The 16,329-nt window shown below is 44.1% G+C and overlaps 1 protein-coding gene across 1 annotated transcript in view; it reads left to right on the top strand.

Moving 5' to 3' along the window:
• Positions 1 to 7,113: 7,113 nt before the first annotated feature.
• Serpine2 (serpin family E member 2) overlaps positions 7,114 to 16,329 on the top strand; it is a 23,413-nt gene continuing 14,197 nt past the window's right edge. The window contains exons 1-3 of the mRNA XM_010611788.3: positions 7,114 to 7,416; positions 9,993 to 10,220; positions 14,896 to 15,093. Of these exons, the coding sequence (XP_010610090.3) occupies positions 7,122 to 7,416; positions 9,993 to 10,220; positions 14,896 to 15,093 (721 nt within the window). The 5' untranslated portion in view covers positions 7,114 to 7,121. The remainder of the gene's footprint in view (positions 7,417 to 9,992; positions 10,221 to 14,895; positions 15,094 to 16,329) is intronic.

Below are 16,329 nucleotides of genomic sequence, written 5' to 3'. Positions count from 1 at the left end.
CTGCATTTCCCGGGAATATCAGAACACACTTCAGTTCTCTTGTTCGTATTGACTTGGTTATCTTAAAGAAAAAATATAGTAAGTAGTATTTGGAAAATGAAGACATTGCTTGGAGGACATGTTTTGGTGATGTTTACAGGTTTTAGAGACCAAAGTCTCGGCCTCATAGGACCATATTTGAGGCTTAATTTCAATTACTTGTGCATTAAAATTTACTGCCACTTTGCATATTTGGCCTTAAATATTCACGTACCTCTGGAATGGGTTCTGAAATGCCTCTTGCCAAACATCATTAAGAGTTAGACCTTGCCAGTTGGCAAAATCTTGATGAGAAATGTTAGAGTTGACTGCTGGGCAGTACAGTCCTATTTAAGGTCACTCAGAAGTCTTAGTTTGGCAACCTAAATTAAAGTCTTTCTTATATATCTCTTTCTCTTTTAAATTTTTATTTCTATTAGTATATGTTTGTGTTACATTTTTATTAGTATGTGTTTGTATGATGACTACATTCATCATGGGCAGTTGGTACATGTATAAAACACATCTTAATTCTCTTTATGCCTTCTTCCCCTCCCTCCATGTCTTGGTCTTCTCTATATCTGTTTCTCTGGGAAGCCATGTCCAAAACAAAACAAAAAACTGTTGAGTGATTCTACCATTGGAATACAATCTGATACACAATTCTGCCCTGTGTACTGTAGCACCATCTAGCCAAAATGGCCAGTCAGAGGCAGATTCATAGAGCCTTGGGTTTGAAGAACCAGAATCCTAGAAACAGGCAGACCAAAAGGATCTCGACACCTTCCCTGTGCCCAAGAAAATTTCAGCTTTCACTGAGTAGAAGGGTTGGCAGAAGTTGGGGGACTCTTCTTCTAATACTGTGTGTTGGTTGTTCATTCCGAGTGCCTGCACTGTAGTGATCCCACTTTCAGGGTGACCTGGATTCAAGAGACTCACTGACTTCACAGGATGGTGATACTCTTTGCTTAGTCAAGCCAACTTTGAATATTGGCTGACTCCCTGTTTGGTCCCTCTCTGGCCTGAGTGGCCCCAGGAGGCAAGCCAGGTCGCGTGTAAGCTGCCTGTTTTTCAGAATTCAAATTTCTGAAGTTGGATGTACTCCAGAGAGTGATATAAAATAGATTATAGTTCTTCTTTATCACTGGAATGTCTATGGTTTATTTAGAATTTAGTAGATGAGGGTGTTCAAATCGTGGTCTCTAAATATTCTCTTCCATTGAAAGAAACCAGAGCTTCCTAAGGAACCACTTAGTTCTACCTGGGACAGGAATGTACAAATGAATCTGGGCCATGTGGTCAAACCAGAAAATGAGGAAGCTAACACGACTGTTAGATCATATAGAGAGCTTCAAGAACCAGCCTGAAGAGACTGGTCTTAAGATTCTATAATATTTAAAGTGGATCAAGCTCCTTTGAAATGCTTTGGTTTTTTGTTTGTTTGTTCGTTTTTTGAGACAGGGTCTCACTATGTAGTTGAAACTGACCTGGAACTCACTATGTAGCCCAGGCTGGTCTCGAACTCACAGCGATCCTCCTGCCTCAGCCTCCCGAGTGCTGGGATTACAGGCATGTGCCACCATGCCTTTGAAATGTGTTGGAAAATATGAGTTCAAAATGTCACAGAAACAAAACTGGTCAACTAATATTGGGATAACCAATGCATTTTTTAATTGAGAACTGTTAGACATAGGGAATGAATCAAGCATTCATCCTGCCCTTTGCTATGCAAACTGAACCTCAGAGTAAGCAAATAGTTGGTTATGGAAAATTTCTTTTTATAGAAATATTCCAATTCATGAATGAAGAAGAAATTTTTAAATCCCAATAGCACCCACCATTTAGCAACCCATAATAAAAACACGTAGGCAATGATGAGTAGTTGCTAACTAACATCACAGTAAGCAACAGTGAGCCACTGTCTGGTGATTCCATCACCTTATACAACACCTCTGCAGAATTCTTGCCTGCAGAGGAGTTGGCTTGAATCTCATTAGCCTTTAGAGTAGGGGTCAGCAAACTTTTCCTGTAAAGGGCCAGACAGTAAATGTTTTTGTCTTCGCAGGCCATAAGGTCTTCTTTTGCAAAGAGGCCAAGCTGTCTGCTGTCTGCTCAATTCTTGATATGAGCACTGATTCAGCTGTAATGGACAAAACAAGGAGTGTGCTCAGATGTGGCCCTTAGGCCATGGGTTGCGGACCCCTGTCCTAGAGCTAAAGCCAATTTACAGGAAATGCAGGAGACAAGAACTGCTTCAACAGAGTCACATGAGTGTAATTACCAAAATGCAGGTGGGGAACACTACTTTTTCTTCAACAAAAAGTGCTCTAAGGAAAAACAAAAATAAAGAAATTAGGGGAAGATTAAAAAAAAAAAAACAAGAAACAGATCAGTCTGTTGCAAGGTATAGAGCTCAGTTCAATTCTGACTCAAATAAAACATTAGAAGGTAATCAGGACAATTTAAACACTGAATGTTTAGTATAGTAAGGACCTATTTTAATTTTTGTATCATTTTGAACTCACATTTTAAGGAGCTCAGCCCACTTTAAATATTGTTCCTACTGAAGCTCATATTGTGGATCTATATTTTAAATCCTTAGATTTCAAATATATGTTGAAAACATTTTGAATGCTATTGTAGCATTTCTACAATTTGCTTCAAAATAATCTTTGAGAAGAAAGAAAATAAACCATGTTGATCATTGTTTTATCTAGATATTGAGTACTGTAGGGTTTTTTTATATTTTTGCACATGTGTGAATCTTTCATGTTATAAAGTTTTAAAATATATACATGCATTTTATAAAATAGATCTCATCAAATATTTTTCAAAGAGTGAGAGAGTATGAAATACTTCCCTTTTTATTGGATGCTCCCCAAACAGACCTGGGTAAGAGTTAGAGCTAGAAGAATTTGGCAATGTTCTTTCTTCACTGAACTGTTTACATACAATGTGTTGCATTAAATAGATATATTCTGTACCAATATAGATAAACCGTATTTGTTAGAAAGTAAGCTTCACCGTTTGTGAAGCCACCCTTGTCTCCACTGTTCATTCATTTAGCTTGGTTCAGCTCAGGGATTTGCTTACCAGTGCTCACAAGCCATGGGTGGCAAGTGGTGACAACCATTCTGGCAGGGGGCAGCAGGGACAGAGGGGGCAGGGGCAATTGTAAAGCATGTGTCCATCGTCTAAGGTGGTAGAAGTTTGCTGTGGGAGCAAGGGCCCAGGGATAGCAGAACGTCCACCCTTTTTCATTTTTCCTTAGAATAACTAAATCTGGGCCTGATTGTGACATCTCCTGACATTTAGTTACTTAGATTATTTTTAGAACTCTTGTATTCCAAACCAAACCCTTGAGAGCTGGATTGGTCCCATTGGTTTTGCTTCATTTTAGCGTCTACCAGCGGAAAAGCTCTAAATTAAGCCCTGTGAGCTTCCTGTCTCAGTGGGAGGGAAGAAGGCAAATGCTGAAAACAACTCAGGTAAGAGGGGCAGGTAGGAACCTACAGGAATTCAGAGATCAGAGATCAGGAAAGCTTCACTTGGGCCCTGGGAGAACTGCAGAAGCACTAGCAGTCCGCTAGGTGGAAGATGAGAGAGAATCAGAGGAAAGACCAAAGCCAGACCAGCCATGGGAGGTTTTCCAGCCCACAGTAGTGTTCTGAACAATCAGGTGAACATAGGCAACCAACTGTTGAAAGGATGGCGCTGAGATTCAGCAGAGAATTCAAGCATTGCCCATGTAGCAGGGTAGAGGCTACTGGAATGGTAATGTGCTCCTGGGACATCTGCCCTTGGCGAGCGGTACATTTATCAGTGTAGCACTGCATTTGGAACCTGGCATTTGCTAAATCACCCACCCATTATTTGCTACACTAAATCATGCTTAACACTAAGAGCAGTACCCAATTACTTCAAAACATTGCCTGTGCCGGAGAGTGAAAAGATTTGGAATAAGAGAAGCTAGAAGTACATGGGGAAAGAGAAACCCCACATCAGAGAGAATACGCCTGTGGCAGTAGCTTTCTCAGTAGGTTTATGATCTTCCTCAATGATGGCCCAACCACTATCCTTTTTTTTTTCTTTTAACTGTTGTAAAAACATTATTGGAGAAATGGAAACACTTAAAAAGATTTGTGATCCTCCGTACCAACACTACCCCATGCATTTGAGCAATACTTTTATTGTCTCTCTTATATGAAACTTGAAAGTATTGTTTTTCTTAGAAATGAAAATAAAAGGCGGTCTCTGCATTCTTCCCCTTATGGAAATCTGCTTGTTCTAAAGATAAAGCATTTCAAAGGGCAAGAACTTCCAAAGTAATTTCATGTACGAGTGTCGATTTGGACACAAGTGTGTTTCATTCTTAGGATTTACACAGCCTACTGTAATTTATGGGTCAACACCTACTTTCCTGGCTGCTGAACTTTGCAGAGAAGTAGAAGCTTATTCTTAGACTTGTATACAAGCCAGATGAATTTAGACCAATGAGCGTTTGGCCCAGGAAATTGAGGTCAACGAGAAGTTATGCCCAGGACATCAATCAAAAATAGTTCCCTGCACAGCCCTGAGACTGTCCTAGTGCACTATGACAAGGCCAGGTCCACGGAATCAAGAAAAATGCCCATGGCAGCTTTCCCCTATATCATAATAAAACCGTTCTTTTAGCAAAAATTCACAAGCAAGCAAAATTAAATAAGTAAGCTAAATAAAACAGCCGTTTCTTTGGGAGTCTGTTCTTGCTGACTTCAGGACATCAGAGCTGTCAAGTTTCTCATCATCACTGCTCCTTTTTCCTTGTTCAACAATGATATATAGATATAGATACAGATATTTAGATAGCTATCTACATAGATACAATTTGATATGTAATAGGGCTGTAAATATAAATATATGATATTTTAGTTAACTTTTAAGCCACTAGAGGCAGGACACACTGAATATCCTTTATGCCTTGTGAATATTTCTTCAAATAGTCACTGATCCAGTCGGTTTCCTTTGGGGAGGCTGGATTATGGTTTGCTGTAGGTAGATGCCAAAATCAACTACAATGCAAGAGTCAGTAATTGAGATTAATGCCATTGGCACTAGTCACTGAATTTGACCATTGGCGATAAAGATGATACGAATTGTTTCATACTTATGATCACTGTGGTGTATTAAAATGTTAAAGAGGATGCTTACTGCCTTTAGGAAAGAGAGGTGGAGGAAGGGAGAACGGCAACTCCTGATTTTTAGATGAGATGAGCAAAGCTCTCACGGTCGTCTTTGGAAGCTCTCCAGTGTCGCCCGGGCTCCAGGACACTGGGGATTGTCGTGGTATTCGAGCCACCCGAGGTGCCAAAGTCAAAATAGGCCACTCCGGCCACAATCGGGGCCCAAGTAGGAGCGTATGTAGGTCACTGGCATGTTTTGCATTTAGACAGGCTGAGTTTACATAATTATTTTACAATTACACTCTGGAGAAGCACTAAAAGTTCTGAATTTTTTAAAAGGTGTTTGTTTCACAATATAGAAGAAAATTGCAACACCCACTTGAGTGATAGCCTCCCTGGCTCCCTGCGCGCCGAGGAGCCGGCGGGGAATTCTATCTGTGCCGCCAGTCCTAGACCAGGCTGCTGGTGGCTGACACTTTCCTCGGAGACTGTTTGGAGCTAGCACGGAGGCTGAGGATGTTCACGCTCACTAAACACTGTTTTGATGCAAAGAAAAATAGAACTGAGTGCTTGTGAGCCTCCGGGTTGAATCCCTACGTGTCTGTTGAACATGCACCATGACCTAGCATGGGAAGTTCTGAGGGTGCAGAAGGGAATGGGAGGCACTAGGTGCAGTGTATCCAGTGCTGTCTGGTGCCCCGCTTTCCCTCGTGGACACTGTTTTCCCTCCCTCCTGCTCACCTGCCTCTTAGAAACCCTCTCTCTGCTTCACTCTGCAGACACTCAGCCTCCCACACATCAAAGCCAGTGACAAAGTGACAAGGGGCACAATTTGGCTCCCCGGGAGCCTTGCACCTGCCTCAGAGGGAAGAACTAAATTAGCAACACCACAAGCCCAGCTTTTGTTTTAACCAGCTGCCACTGTTGTGTTCGCATTTAATGAAAGTATTTGTTTTTTCGTAAATTTATTTCAATTTCTTACCTCTTTGGCTGTCATAGCCGAAGGAAAGCCCCATAAGTGGTGATCAAGAAATGAAGCCTCTTGAAAACAAATCACTGTAATTGAAAATAGTGTAAGCAATGCCCTCCTCACAACTGACGGATTTGCCAATTGTTCGGCCCCATGGTGGCTTTGAAGTTGTCGCCAAATTTTATTTTAATTAAAAGTTCTTTAATTTAAAATGTTATATGCTTATGGTAAAAGAATCAAATCCATGATTAATAGATAATAGATAATCAGAGTAACCCAAAAGATTAACTCCCTTGTTTCAGACCCTCCAGGGCTTTACTGTGGCCTCAGAATGAAATAAATCTTCACTTTGCAGCCACACGGACGCCCAGCACAGCATGTTTGCCCCTCCTGGGGACCTCTGTTCTGCTGTCCCTCTGCCTGCCATACCTTCCTGCATCCCAGTGTGCCTGGCGTCCTCCTCATCTGATCTCCCTGGCCACCTCCCCAGAGTGGCCCACGTCTAGCCCTCCAGTCACCCCTTGACTTTGCTTTGTTATCGGGGCCTTCATCCGGCCCTGAAAGTGCTTGATCACTTGCTGGGTTATTTTCTGTCTCCCTTCTAGAATGGAAACTCCATGAGGCCAGGGGAGTTGCCCATCTTATTACTGTTGTATGCCTGGCCCTTAGAATGGGGCTTGACCTGCAGCAGGCCCTTCGTAATACTGGTTTACGTGAACAGAGTGTGGGTGTCAGGATTAAATAATGATTTTAATATAATTCCTGGTACATAGTGAAGACCCAACAAAGGGAAGTTGGCTACCTCTCCCCATTTGCTGAAGCCTGTGTACTGGGGACTGATTTAATCTACATTGTCTTGCCTGCATGCCTTAGAATGGCATTTTGTCACACTGAGTACAACACACCCTATGCAGTTGAAGATGAAGGAATCCTCCATTTGTGTTCATCAAAGTATAATGCAAATATGTTTTATGTGCTTTTTCAGGCCATTCTTGCTGGAAGGAACCATGAATTGGCATTTTCCCTTCTTCCTCTTGACCACAGTGACTCTGCCTTCCTTGTGCTCCCAGTTCAACCCACTCTCTCTCGAAGAGCTAGGCTCGGACACCGGGATCCAGGTTTTCAATCAGATCGTCAAATCCCGGCCTCATGACAACATCATTGTGTCCCCTCATGGGATCGCGTCTGTCCTGGGGATGCTGCAGCTGGGAGCTGACGGCCGGACGAAGAAGCAGCTCACGACTGTGATGCGATACGGTGTGAACGGTGCGTGTGCTGTCTGAGCTTGCTGAGGAGGCCTGCACTGGGGGTGGGGGATCATTGCTTGGTGGTCGCTTACAGCCCGAGAAGCAGAGCACCCAGGAGGAGCAGTTCTGGTGCAGAACAGGGCTTAGCGTCGGTCTCTTCTAAAGGGAAAACACTAAGGTGCCAACATGAGAGGAAGTGGACCCTGGCCTCTGTTCTGTAGCTTTGGGCTTTGTGTGAGCCGTGGACCTCTCAGTGCTGTAGTCCCCTTCTCTAAAGGGAAACGCAGTCTCATGCACCTCTGCAGTCCACACAGCTACAGTGCACTGTGTCACCAGTGTTCTTGTGAAATGTGGGGAGGGGGCAGTGCAAGGGGTCACGTGATTCTGCATGAGTGATACCGTGGTACATAGGCATATGCAAAAGAATGAGTGAAGGGCTGGGGATTTAGCTCAGTGGTGCCACCACCTGCCTCGCAAGCGCAAGATCCTGAGTTCCATCCCTGGTACCAAAGAAAATTTTAAAAAATGAGTGAAATCAGACGGGATTGTGTCTGTGCCAATTTCCTGGTGCAGCGACCACACCAACCGGGAAAGCTGGGTGAAGGGAACATCCCTGTCTGCTGTTTTGAAATGTCTAATAAATCTGAAATAAGCAGCTGGTTTCAGTTAAGGCCCAGTGAGAGAGGTTTGGTTTTACTGATTTAAAAGCCTGTTTTTAGTCACCAGTTTAACTATAGAAGCATGTGTCTCTTGGCCTCCCTTCAGCATAGGTGTTCTCACCAGAGTTGCGTCCTGCCTGCCTCTTCTGGGTGTAGCACATAATGAAGCAAGACTGGCTTCTAAACTGCCACCAACATGCATGGTGTGACCTCCAACAAGTCACCTTTCACATCTAGAGCTCAGTTACTTTATGGAAAATGAGGGCGTTTTCTTACCCTGTTCTCTGAGCCCTGCGACTCCAGTGATTCTGCACTGGGTGGTGCCTTCAGCTGGGAGAATAAGATGAGACAGGGACTGTGCTATACTTGCCTGCTTTGATACATGCCTGGCAGAGCCTCTGCCACCAGGCTGCCAGCACCCCTGGCTGCACCCTACTGTTGAGACATCATGAAACTTGGTGTGAGTTTGCAGTTTGCTCACCTGCTGGAAACGAAGAAAGGCTACATTCTTGAACTCCCTGTTCTGCCCCTTGCTTAAAGTTCAGAAACTCCTGGTGATTTGTAACTTCATAGTGAATCAAAATCTGTGGCCTTTCCTAGGGCGATCCAGGCTCTGTTAGCCGGAACAATTCTGAAATAGCAACTGGGTTTTTGTTTATTGTTCCCACACTGGGCCACATTGATTTTAAGTCATTATTTCTGAGGTTTTTGTGATATTGGTCTGTTGCCCACCAAACACCCTTTCTTCTTCCAGAATCCTTAGCAGTCGCCTGCAGGATGTGACTTCAGGGTGCATGAGTGACAGTCAGACCTGCAACATGCTGCTCTCATGGGCTCCCCTGGGGGGCTCAGCCTCTGAGACCCCACAGCTCCCACTGAGGGAGGAGGCCGGGCTGTTTGGGCGGGTGGAGGAGAGTCTGTTTGATCTTTGCTCCATGGGAAGCACCCGGGCTAGTGGTGGAGGCACTGCTAAAAGGTCCTGGTGTTGACCCTTGACTTTGAAGTGTCCTTCAGCCTTGGAGCTGCCCCGCAGGATGGTCATGCAAGGTCTCCGGGGGACACGTTTGCATCTGAACACCCCTTTGTGACCCACAGAAAGACCTTAGCCTGTTCCTTGTTTAAGCATCCCGAGGAAGACACATGTTCAGAGTAAAAGTAGTCCCTTCAGAAGAAAAGCACCAAGGTGATTCCAGCAGAATGTTTTAGGACAGTATCAGTTTGAAAAGACCCCAGTGATTAGGAAGGCTCTGTAAATTCAGCTCTCTGTAGAAACACATTTCATCCTTATGACTTTTCTCTTTTTCATGCTGCAAAACTAAATGGAGCATGTATGAATGTCTTGTGTAAAATAAAGCTTACGTTGCCATAAAATTCATTTCTTTACTTTTTGAGCTTGATAGCAAGTAAAAAAAATCACATTGTTCTGGTTGGTGGCACATGGCAATTTTTAATAGTCTTTCTAATGCTTATTTTATTCACTTTTTTCCCTCTGATAGAAAAAAAGTAATCACATTGTGAAATCCCGGGCAGGGAAGGAAATAGTGCCTAAGATTGTTAGATGACAAATTAGAGGTTCCCTTTGACTTATTCCGTTTGGCTACGGAATTGAGGCACATGGCAGCATTCCTACTGACCCAGTGCCCCATGTGGCTACCAAGAGAATGCAGTCTACACTGGGAGCTGTTGGGACAATCCTGAATATGCGTGTTTTGATCCAGAAGCCCAACTGATTTTAGGAGCTTTTGTGCTTTAACTTAGCCCTACACACCTCTCCTAAAGAACCAGGCCACTCTTGGGAGAAAGCAGAAGACGGTCTATTGCTACTCTCGTGTCTCTTGGCTGCACTGTTCTTATTTGCTATAATACAAGGGATTGTTTTAGAAAATGTTCCGGAATTCTTACATAAACATTGCTGCTTTCTAATTTCCCCCCTTAGGAGTTGGGAAAGTACTGAAGAAGATCAACAAGGCCATCGTCTCCAAGAAGAACAAAGACATCGTGACAGTGGCCAACGCCGTGTTTGTGAAGAATGGCTTTAAAATGGAAGCGCCGTTCGCGACAAGGAACAAAGATGTGTTCCAGTGTGAAGTGCGCAACGTGAACTTCGAAGACCCGGCCTCCGCCTGTGACTCCATCAACACTTGGGTCAAAAACGAAACGCGTGGTGAGTGCGGCGGCGGCTGCGGCGTCTCCGTCTCGGGCGTGAGTTCAGGTTGTGTGAATGGAGGAGCGAGTGAGACACAGCCGCGGACTCTGGTCTTCCCTGTCCTTCTCTTCAGACCCCAGGACTCGGCCCACTGCCTCCCCTTCTTTCATGCTGGCCCACTGTCTGTACCCTTGGGGTGTCTTCCCCCTGCAGTTGGCGAATGATGCAGACACTGCCTCTGTACCCCACAATCCCTGCCATGTCGCACGTCCAGAGTTCTGGCCCACGGTTCATTCCCTGTTTTGAGGGTTTTCTTGCTCATCCCTCCCCGTTACTGTACCTGCTGTTTCTGTGGACCATCTTTCTCATCCTTCCAAAGGGTTTGCCTCATCACCTCCCAGCCTCTTGATTTAGCCTGCGCCGAGCTGTGGGTGCCCCCTTGCTCATTACATTTGGCCTGTGATTACCTCTTGCCAGCCTCACCATTACAGTACTTTCCATGCTGCGTAATGACTGCTTGCTTAGGCGCTTCTTCTCATTAAGAGGAGGCGATGTCTAGTGTCGGCATTTTAAACCTGTTGATTTTGTAAACCAGACATATTGGTCGAAAGCTTGCAGGGGGACAGGCTGCAGGTCTAGAACAGCAGAGGAAAGCTAAGACTGGCAGTATAGATTCAGGAGGCTATTTTCATGGAAGGGACAAACAGATCCCAAGAGTGGGAGCAGAGAGACTAGACAAGAAGCCAAAGGATAAACCTTGGGGAAAGTCCAGCCTTTCCAGCACCCTGGTGCCCCTACAACAGAGAGAGCTGGGTGTGCTGAGAATGCCGATCCTACCCAGTCCGAATCTCTGAGGAGGGGCTGGCAGCCTGCAGTCCGTCTTCACCACCCACCCTTATGAACACATGCCAGGGTGTGAGAAGGTAGAAGAAGAATGCTCAGGGAGCACGGGGGCGTGCAGGGGCTGTGTGAATCTGTGGCATCCCTTCTCGGTTGTGGTCCAATCCGGTTCCCTTCCTGAAACCGTGCCGTGATCCGGAGACAGCAGTGTGAGCATTCCATGGAGCTGCCTGGCTGTTGGAGGCTGTAGGGTGGGGAGAGTGGTTGCAGTGGACACATCAGGACCAAGTGCACGCTTGGGACTCTGGCTCATGACTGTGTGATGTCACTGCGCCCTCCTGCCCTCTTCTGTAAAAGGCCAGCTGTAGAGCCCATTAATGTGCCACCTGGTGGTGATTTTGCTGTGAAGGAAGAGCAGTGAGTCTCAGTCAGTGCCTTTCCTCCATCAGACTCAACCCCATCCTTTAAAGAAATAATTTTAATAGGCTACTATCCGGAAATGAAATCCATTGATCATATACCCTGTGCACAGCTACAGAGTTTTGAAAAATTAGTATAGTGCCAAACGGTAACACAAGGGAAAACAGAAGTAATTTATATATGCGGTTCAATAGCTAAACCTTTGGGTACGACACAGGAATACCAAATCAAATACAACTACACCGGCATACAAAATAAAATATTCTTAAAATAATTGTGAATTGATGACCACAGAGCAGCTGAGACAGATCTGTTATACTGATGACATCAACACCATGAGCTGTGTTACCATTGCTGATGCAAATTCTTCTCCAGTGGTGCAAAACTCTTGATAAGTTTCCAAACAAAATAAACCATGGGCTCCATAAATTTTCAGGTTAGTCACAATCCTGGAAAATCCAGCCTGCATGAAAATTGTGAATTGATGACCACAGAGCAGCTGAGACAGATCTGTTATACTGATGACATCAACACCATGAGCTGTGTTACCATTGCTGATGCAAATTCTTCTCCAGTGGTGCAAAACTCTTGATAAGTTTCCAAACAAAATAAACCATGGGCTCCATAAATTTTCAGGTTAGTCACAATCCTGGAAAATCCAGCCTGCATGAAACATGAAAAGATAATTAATTATAAGCAGGCTTCCCACTAGTGTGAATATCTGGTGGGACATTCTAAAATTATGCAAATTATGCAAGCAGCAGAACAGTTCTCTGTGTGGGGCCGTTTTGAACATGGCAGGACATGTAGCATCTCTGGCTACCACCCCCTCAACCAAACACCCACCGCAATTTCCCCAGCAGTCTGTGTCCAGAAGATGGCCATGCTGGCCCCGTGGAGATGAACTTTCCTTCCCTGTAAAGGAGCCATTTGTGCAGCCCCTGGCCCACCAGTGATGGGCCTCAGCTGCCAGCCTCTCCTGTTCCCTGTGTGCCAGCTACATGGGCTCCTTCTGGTCCCCTCACTTGCCACCCTGTCTCCTGTCACAGACCTGCCACGTATGTCCGGCAGCCGGGAATGTTTCCCCATGGCAGTGCCAGCTCATTTCTACACCCTCACCAGAACCACTCATAGGTTCTGAGTCTGAATCTCAGTGCTGTCACTTTCCTGGCTGTTTACCTTGAGCAAGTTACTTAACTTCCCTGTGCCTCACCATCCTCATCTGTAAAAAATGGAGAAAAATAATACCCGTTAGAATAACCGCAGCAAGATGAAGGCTGTGATGAGGATATGAATAGAACATCTGAGTCATTTAGCAGAGGACCTAACACTTGGGAAACATTCAAGAAGTGTGATCTTGGCCAGCTCAGTGGTGTAATCCCAGCCCTGGAGATGCTAAGGCAGGAGGATTTCAAATTGCAGGCCCACCTGGGCAACTTGGCAAGACCCTGTCTCAACATGAAAAGGGCCGCAGGTGTAGCACAATGGAGGAGCACTCCTGGATTCAGTCCATAGTACCGAAAAGAAAAGAAAAAGTGTGAGGTGTTTTTATAGCTCTTGGCGCAAGCAGTGCTTCCTCGAGGACTGTATCTACCCTAGACCTCGATGGCTAAACCAGATCCCACTCGCATTTGTCCTCACAGCCCAGAGTGCAGTTCAGTCTGGTTGAGAGAGACGAAAACGTTGATTGCCTGGGGTAAATACCACCCACAGTGTTGTGGCAGGGCTTAGCCTTGAACTCCAGGGGAAGCAAAAGGGAGGAGGCATCTCCCTCAAGGGAGGAGGAGGAGGAGAAAGTTAGAGGAGGCTGCCTGGTAAGTAGAGGAGGGATCCTTGGGCTACACCCTAAAGGAAGTTGCAATTGGAGTTCCCAACAAAGGGAAGAAACAGCATTCACGACTGGGAACCAACACTAGGGAGCTCTCTGTTGGGAGAGCTTGAAGCTTCCACTTCCGTCTCCACTTCCATCCGTTTCTGTCTGCGGAGGCCAGCCTTGGACTTCAGGGAGTGATGGCTCTTTTGTCAGTCGACCACTTCCTTCCCCGCCCTGATTGACGGTGGCACTGGTGCCCCCTTGTGGAAATAACAAGCCAGAATGATACTGTCTCAGCTCACTGGGGATCAGGAAAACGTCACCTGGGTTTACCACGACTCCTTTAAACATTCCTTCATTGTGCGCCCTTACTCTCATGAGTAGTATTTAGAAGGTCTTAATGTTCTCTCTGCTGTATTAGACATCCTGGCTTCTTCAGCCTCTGTTAATTTCAATCTCAACATTTGCAGTATTATAAATAGTATTTATGTTACTCATTCTTTAATATGTATATGTATATATAATTGTGTGTATATATATGCATTGAGATATATATGCTAAAAAGTTCAATGAACTAATTTTAATAGATTTGTATGTCTGAGAAGCTCTGTGCATGGTTCCAAAATAATGCCTGAAGAGACTTAACTGAACTTGACAGAGAGCAAGAGATTTCATGTTGATCGACACAGGTCTCACTTTAACGGGGTTTTAAACACCCAGCAAAAAGGAATAGATTTATATGTAAACCCCCCCACACACAGCCAGATCTTCAAAAACCAAGCAGAAATTCCAAGTAAAAACCCAACACCTCAACCACAACTGCCCTCCAGAAAGATTTGTGAGCATCCTGAGATAAGAGTTTTGTTTGCTTCTTTATTCCTGACTCCAACAAGATGGATCATTCCTGCATCCCTGACACCTCAAGAGGAACATTGTCCTTCTAAATTAGGAGTTCTTTTAGGCTGACTTTCCTCTTATTGCCATAATATTAGGACCAAGCTTGATGTATGACCCATAAATGGAGACACCAATGTTCGGTTTCAGCCCTTCTTTAAGGAGTTGTGAGATCTGTGATAACCCAGGATTCCAGGCTAATCCTCAGCATTTCTGAAATCTCGTGGGAAATTGAGCATTTACCCTGGATCACATTGCATAGGCTGAAGAGTTTATTTTTGACTCAGGTTAAATCAACCCAGCAGTTAAAAACAAAGCAAAACAAAAGCTGCTTCTCCTGTGGAACCAGCAGTCACATGGTAGTTATCAGTAAAAATAGGGAAGATAATCATTATTTAGACATGGCTCATTTGGATGAGTAAACTTTCCTAAGACAAGGAGCATAGAGGGAACCAGTTGTAATGACTTGATTCTAAGTTTGGTAACCCTAAGTAGTTGATCACTGCTGTCTTCTTTTCCAGTCTCTGATTTTTAACTTGTTTTCCACTTTTCCTTCAAAATTTCAAATTCAAGTGGGGAAATATTAGGGAGTATAAAAGGATATTTTAACAAGTTCCTTTTGAAAAATCCATTGATTTATTTTTTCATCCTGCCCGACAGCTGCCATTTGCCCCCTCTGAGCCCCCAGTCCTGAGATCTTTCCCTGTCTGTGCTTTGGCTTCACAGGCATGATTGACAATCTGCTGTCCCCGGATCTTATCGACGGCATGCTTACCAGACTGGTTCTCGTCAACGCAGTGTACTTTAAGGGTTTGTGGAAATCTCGATTTCAACCTGAGAACACCAAGAAGCGGACATTTGCGGGAGCTGACGGGAAATTCTACCAAGTGTCTATGATGGCCCAGCTGTCTGTGTTCCGCTGTGGTAAGTTCCCGCGGGGCTGCGCCTGTTCTAGAACGTGCCAGGGGCCAAAGGCCCTTGAGTGCTTTGACTTCATTGAAGGGCACATTTTACTTTTTAGCTTTTAAAAATGTAGGGAGAAGGGTAGGGTGGTAGACGGTGGGATTTTTTTTTTTTAAGCACATTTAAGTCTTTCTATTATGCATAGAGGTTTTGTATGAAAACATAACATGCAGGCCTTTTGAGTGCAAATGAAAAGATGAAATAAGTACAAATGACCATTAAATATGAAAGCATTATCAGTGAAACAATGACAATCTTATGTTGCCAAATTTAAAATTAAAATTAAATTCACTTCTCACTGATTACATTAGCAAACATTAAGGGAGACTGCTAGAGCCCAGCGTGGCTCTGGTGGGGTTGAGGAGCCCCTTGGGGCAAGGCTGGTGGCCGGGACCTGTGGTCTCTAGGATTTCTTCAGAGTGCTTCCTCAGCGGTCTCACTCCAGGGAATTTATCATCACATACCACAAATAAAGAGGAGCCAGATTCACAGACAGAGTTAACTCTGCATATTTCCAGAGTCCATATCTTTGGATTCAACCAATGTCAGATTGAAACTATTTTTTTAATTGCATTTACAGACTTTGTTTTCCTTGTTATTATTCCCTAAGCAATATGGCATGAGAGCTGTTTACAACATTTTCATCGTATTAGTGATCTAGAAATGATTTAAAGTATAGTACACAGGAGGATGTGTGTAAATTATATGCAAATAGTTCATCATTTTATATTAGGGACTGGAGTGTGTGTGGGATTTGGTATCCTTGAGAACTGTGGAGCTAATCCCCCTAGAAGATGAAGGACAAATGTATAAAGGAACGTAAGTGATAATTAGGTGTAGATTTACATAAATAGAAAGATTATACAATACATGATTGACTTCAGAAAACAAGTTATAAAACAGCAGGTGCTGATTAATCTTCCGTAGACTAGTTTCTGTATAGAAGTACATCTAGGAGGCTATTCACCGTGGTAAGATTTCAGATAATGTTTTTATCTTAGATAATTTTTGTACCTGTTTGAAACTGTATCACTTTTACAGTCAGAAAAAAGAAAATCACCAAGGCCGACATCCCTCGCGTAGCGTTGTTGACCACATCCAGTATTTCCTGAATCTCTCTTTGTTAAAGCCTTCTTGATCCATTTTGCTGTTTTTTCCCCTTCTGTAATTTAGGATTTTTTTTTTTTTTTTTTTTTT

Source organism: Fukomys damarensis, unplaced genomic scaffold, assembly GCF_012274545.1.
Source record: "Fukomys damarensis isolate Sample0158 unplaced genomic scaffold, DMR_v1.0_HiC HiC_scaffold_16, whole genome shotgun sequence".
Classification (NCBI taxonomy): domain Eukaryota; kingdom Metazoa; phylum Chordata; class Mammalia; order Rodentia; family Bathyergidae; genus Fukomys; species Fukomys damarensis.
This window is presented reverse-complemented; position numbering and strand designations above follow the sequence as displayed.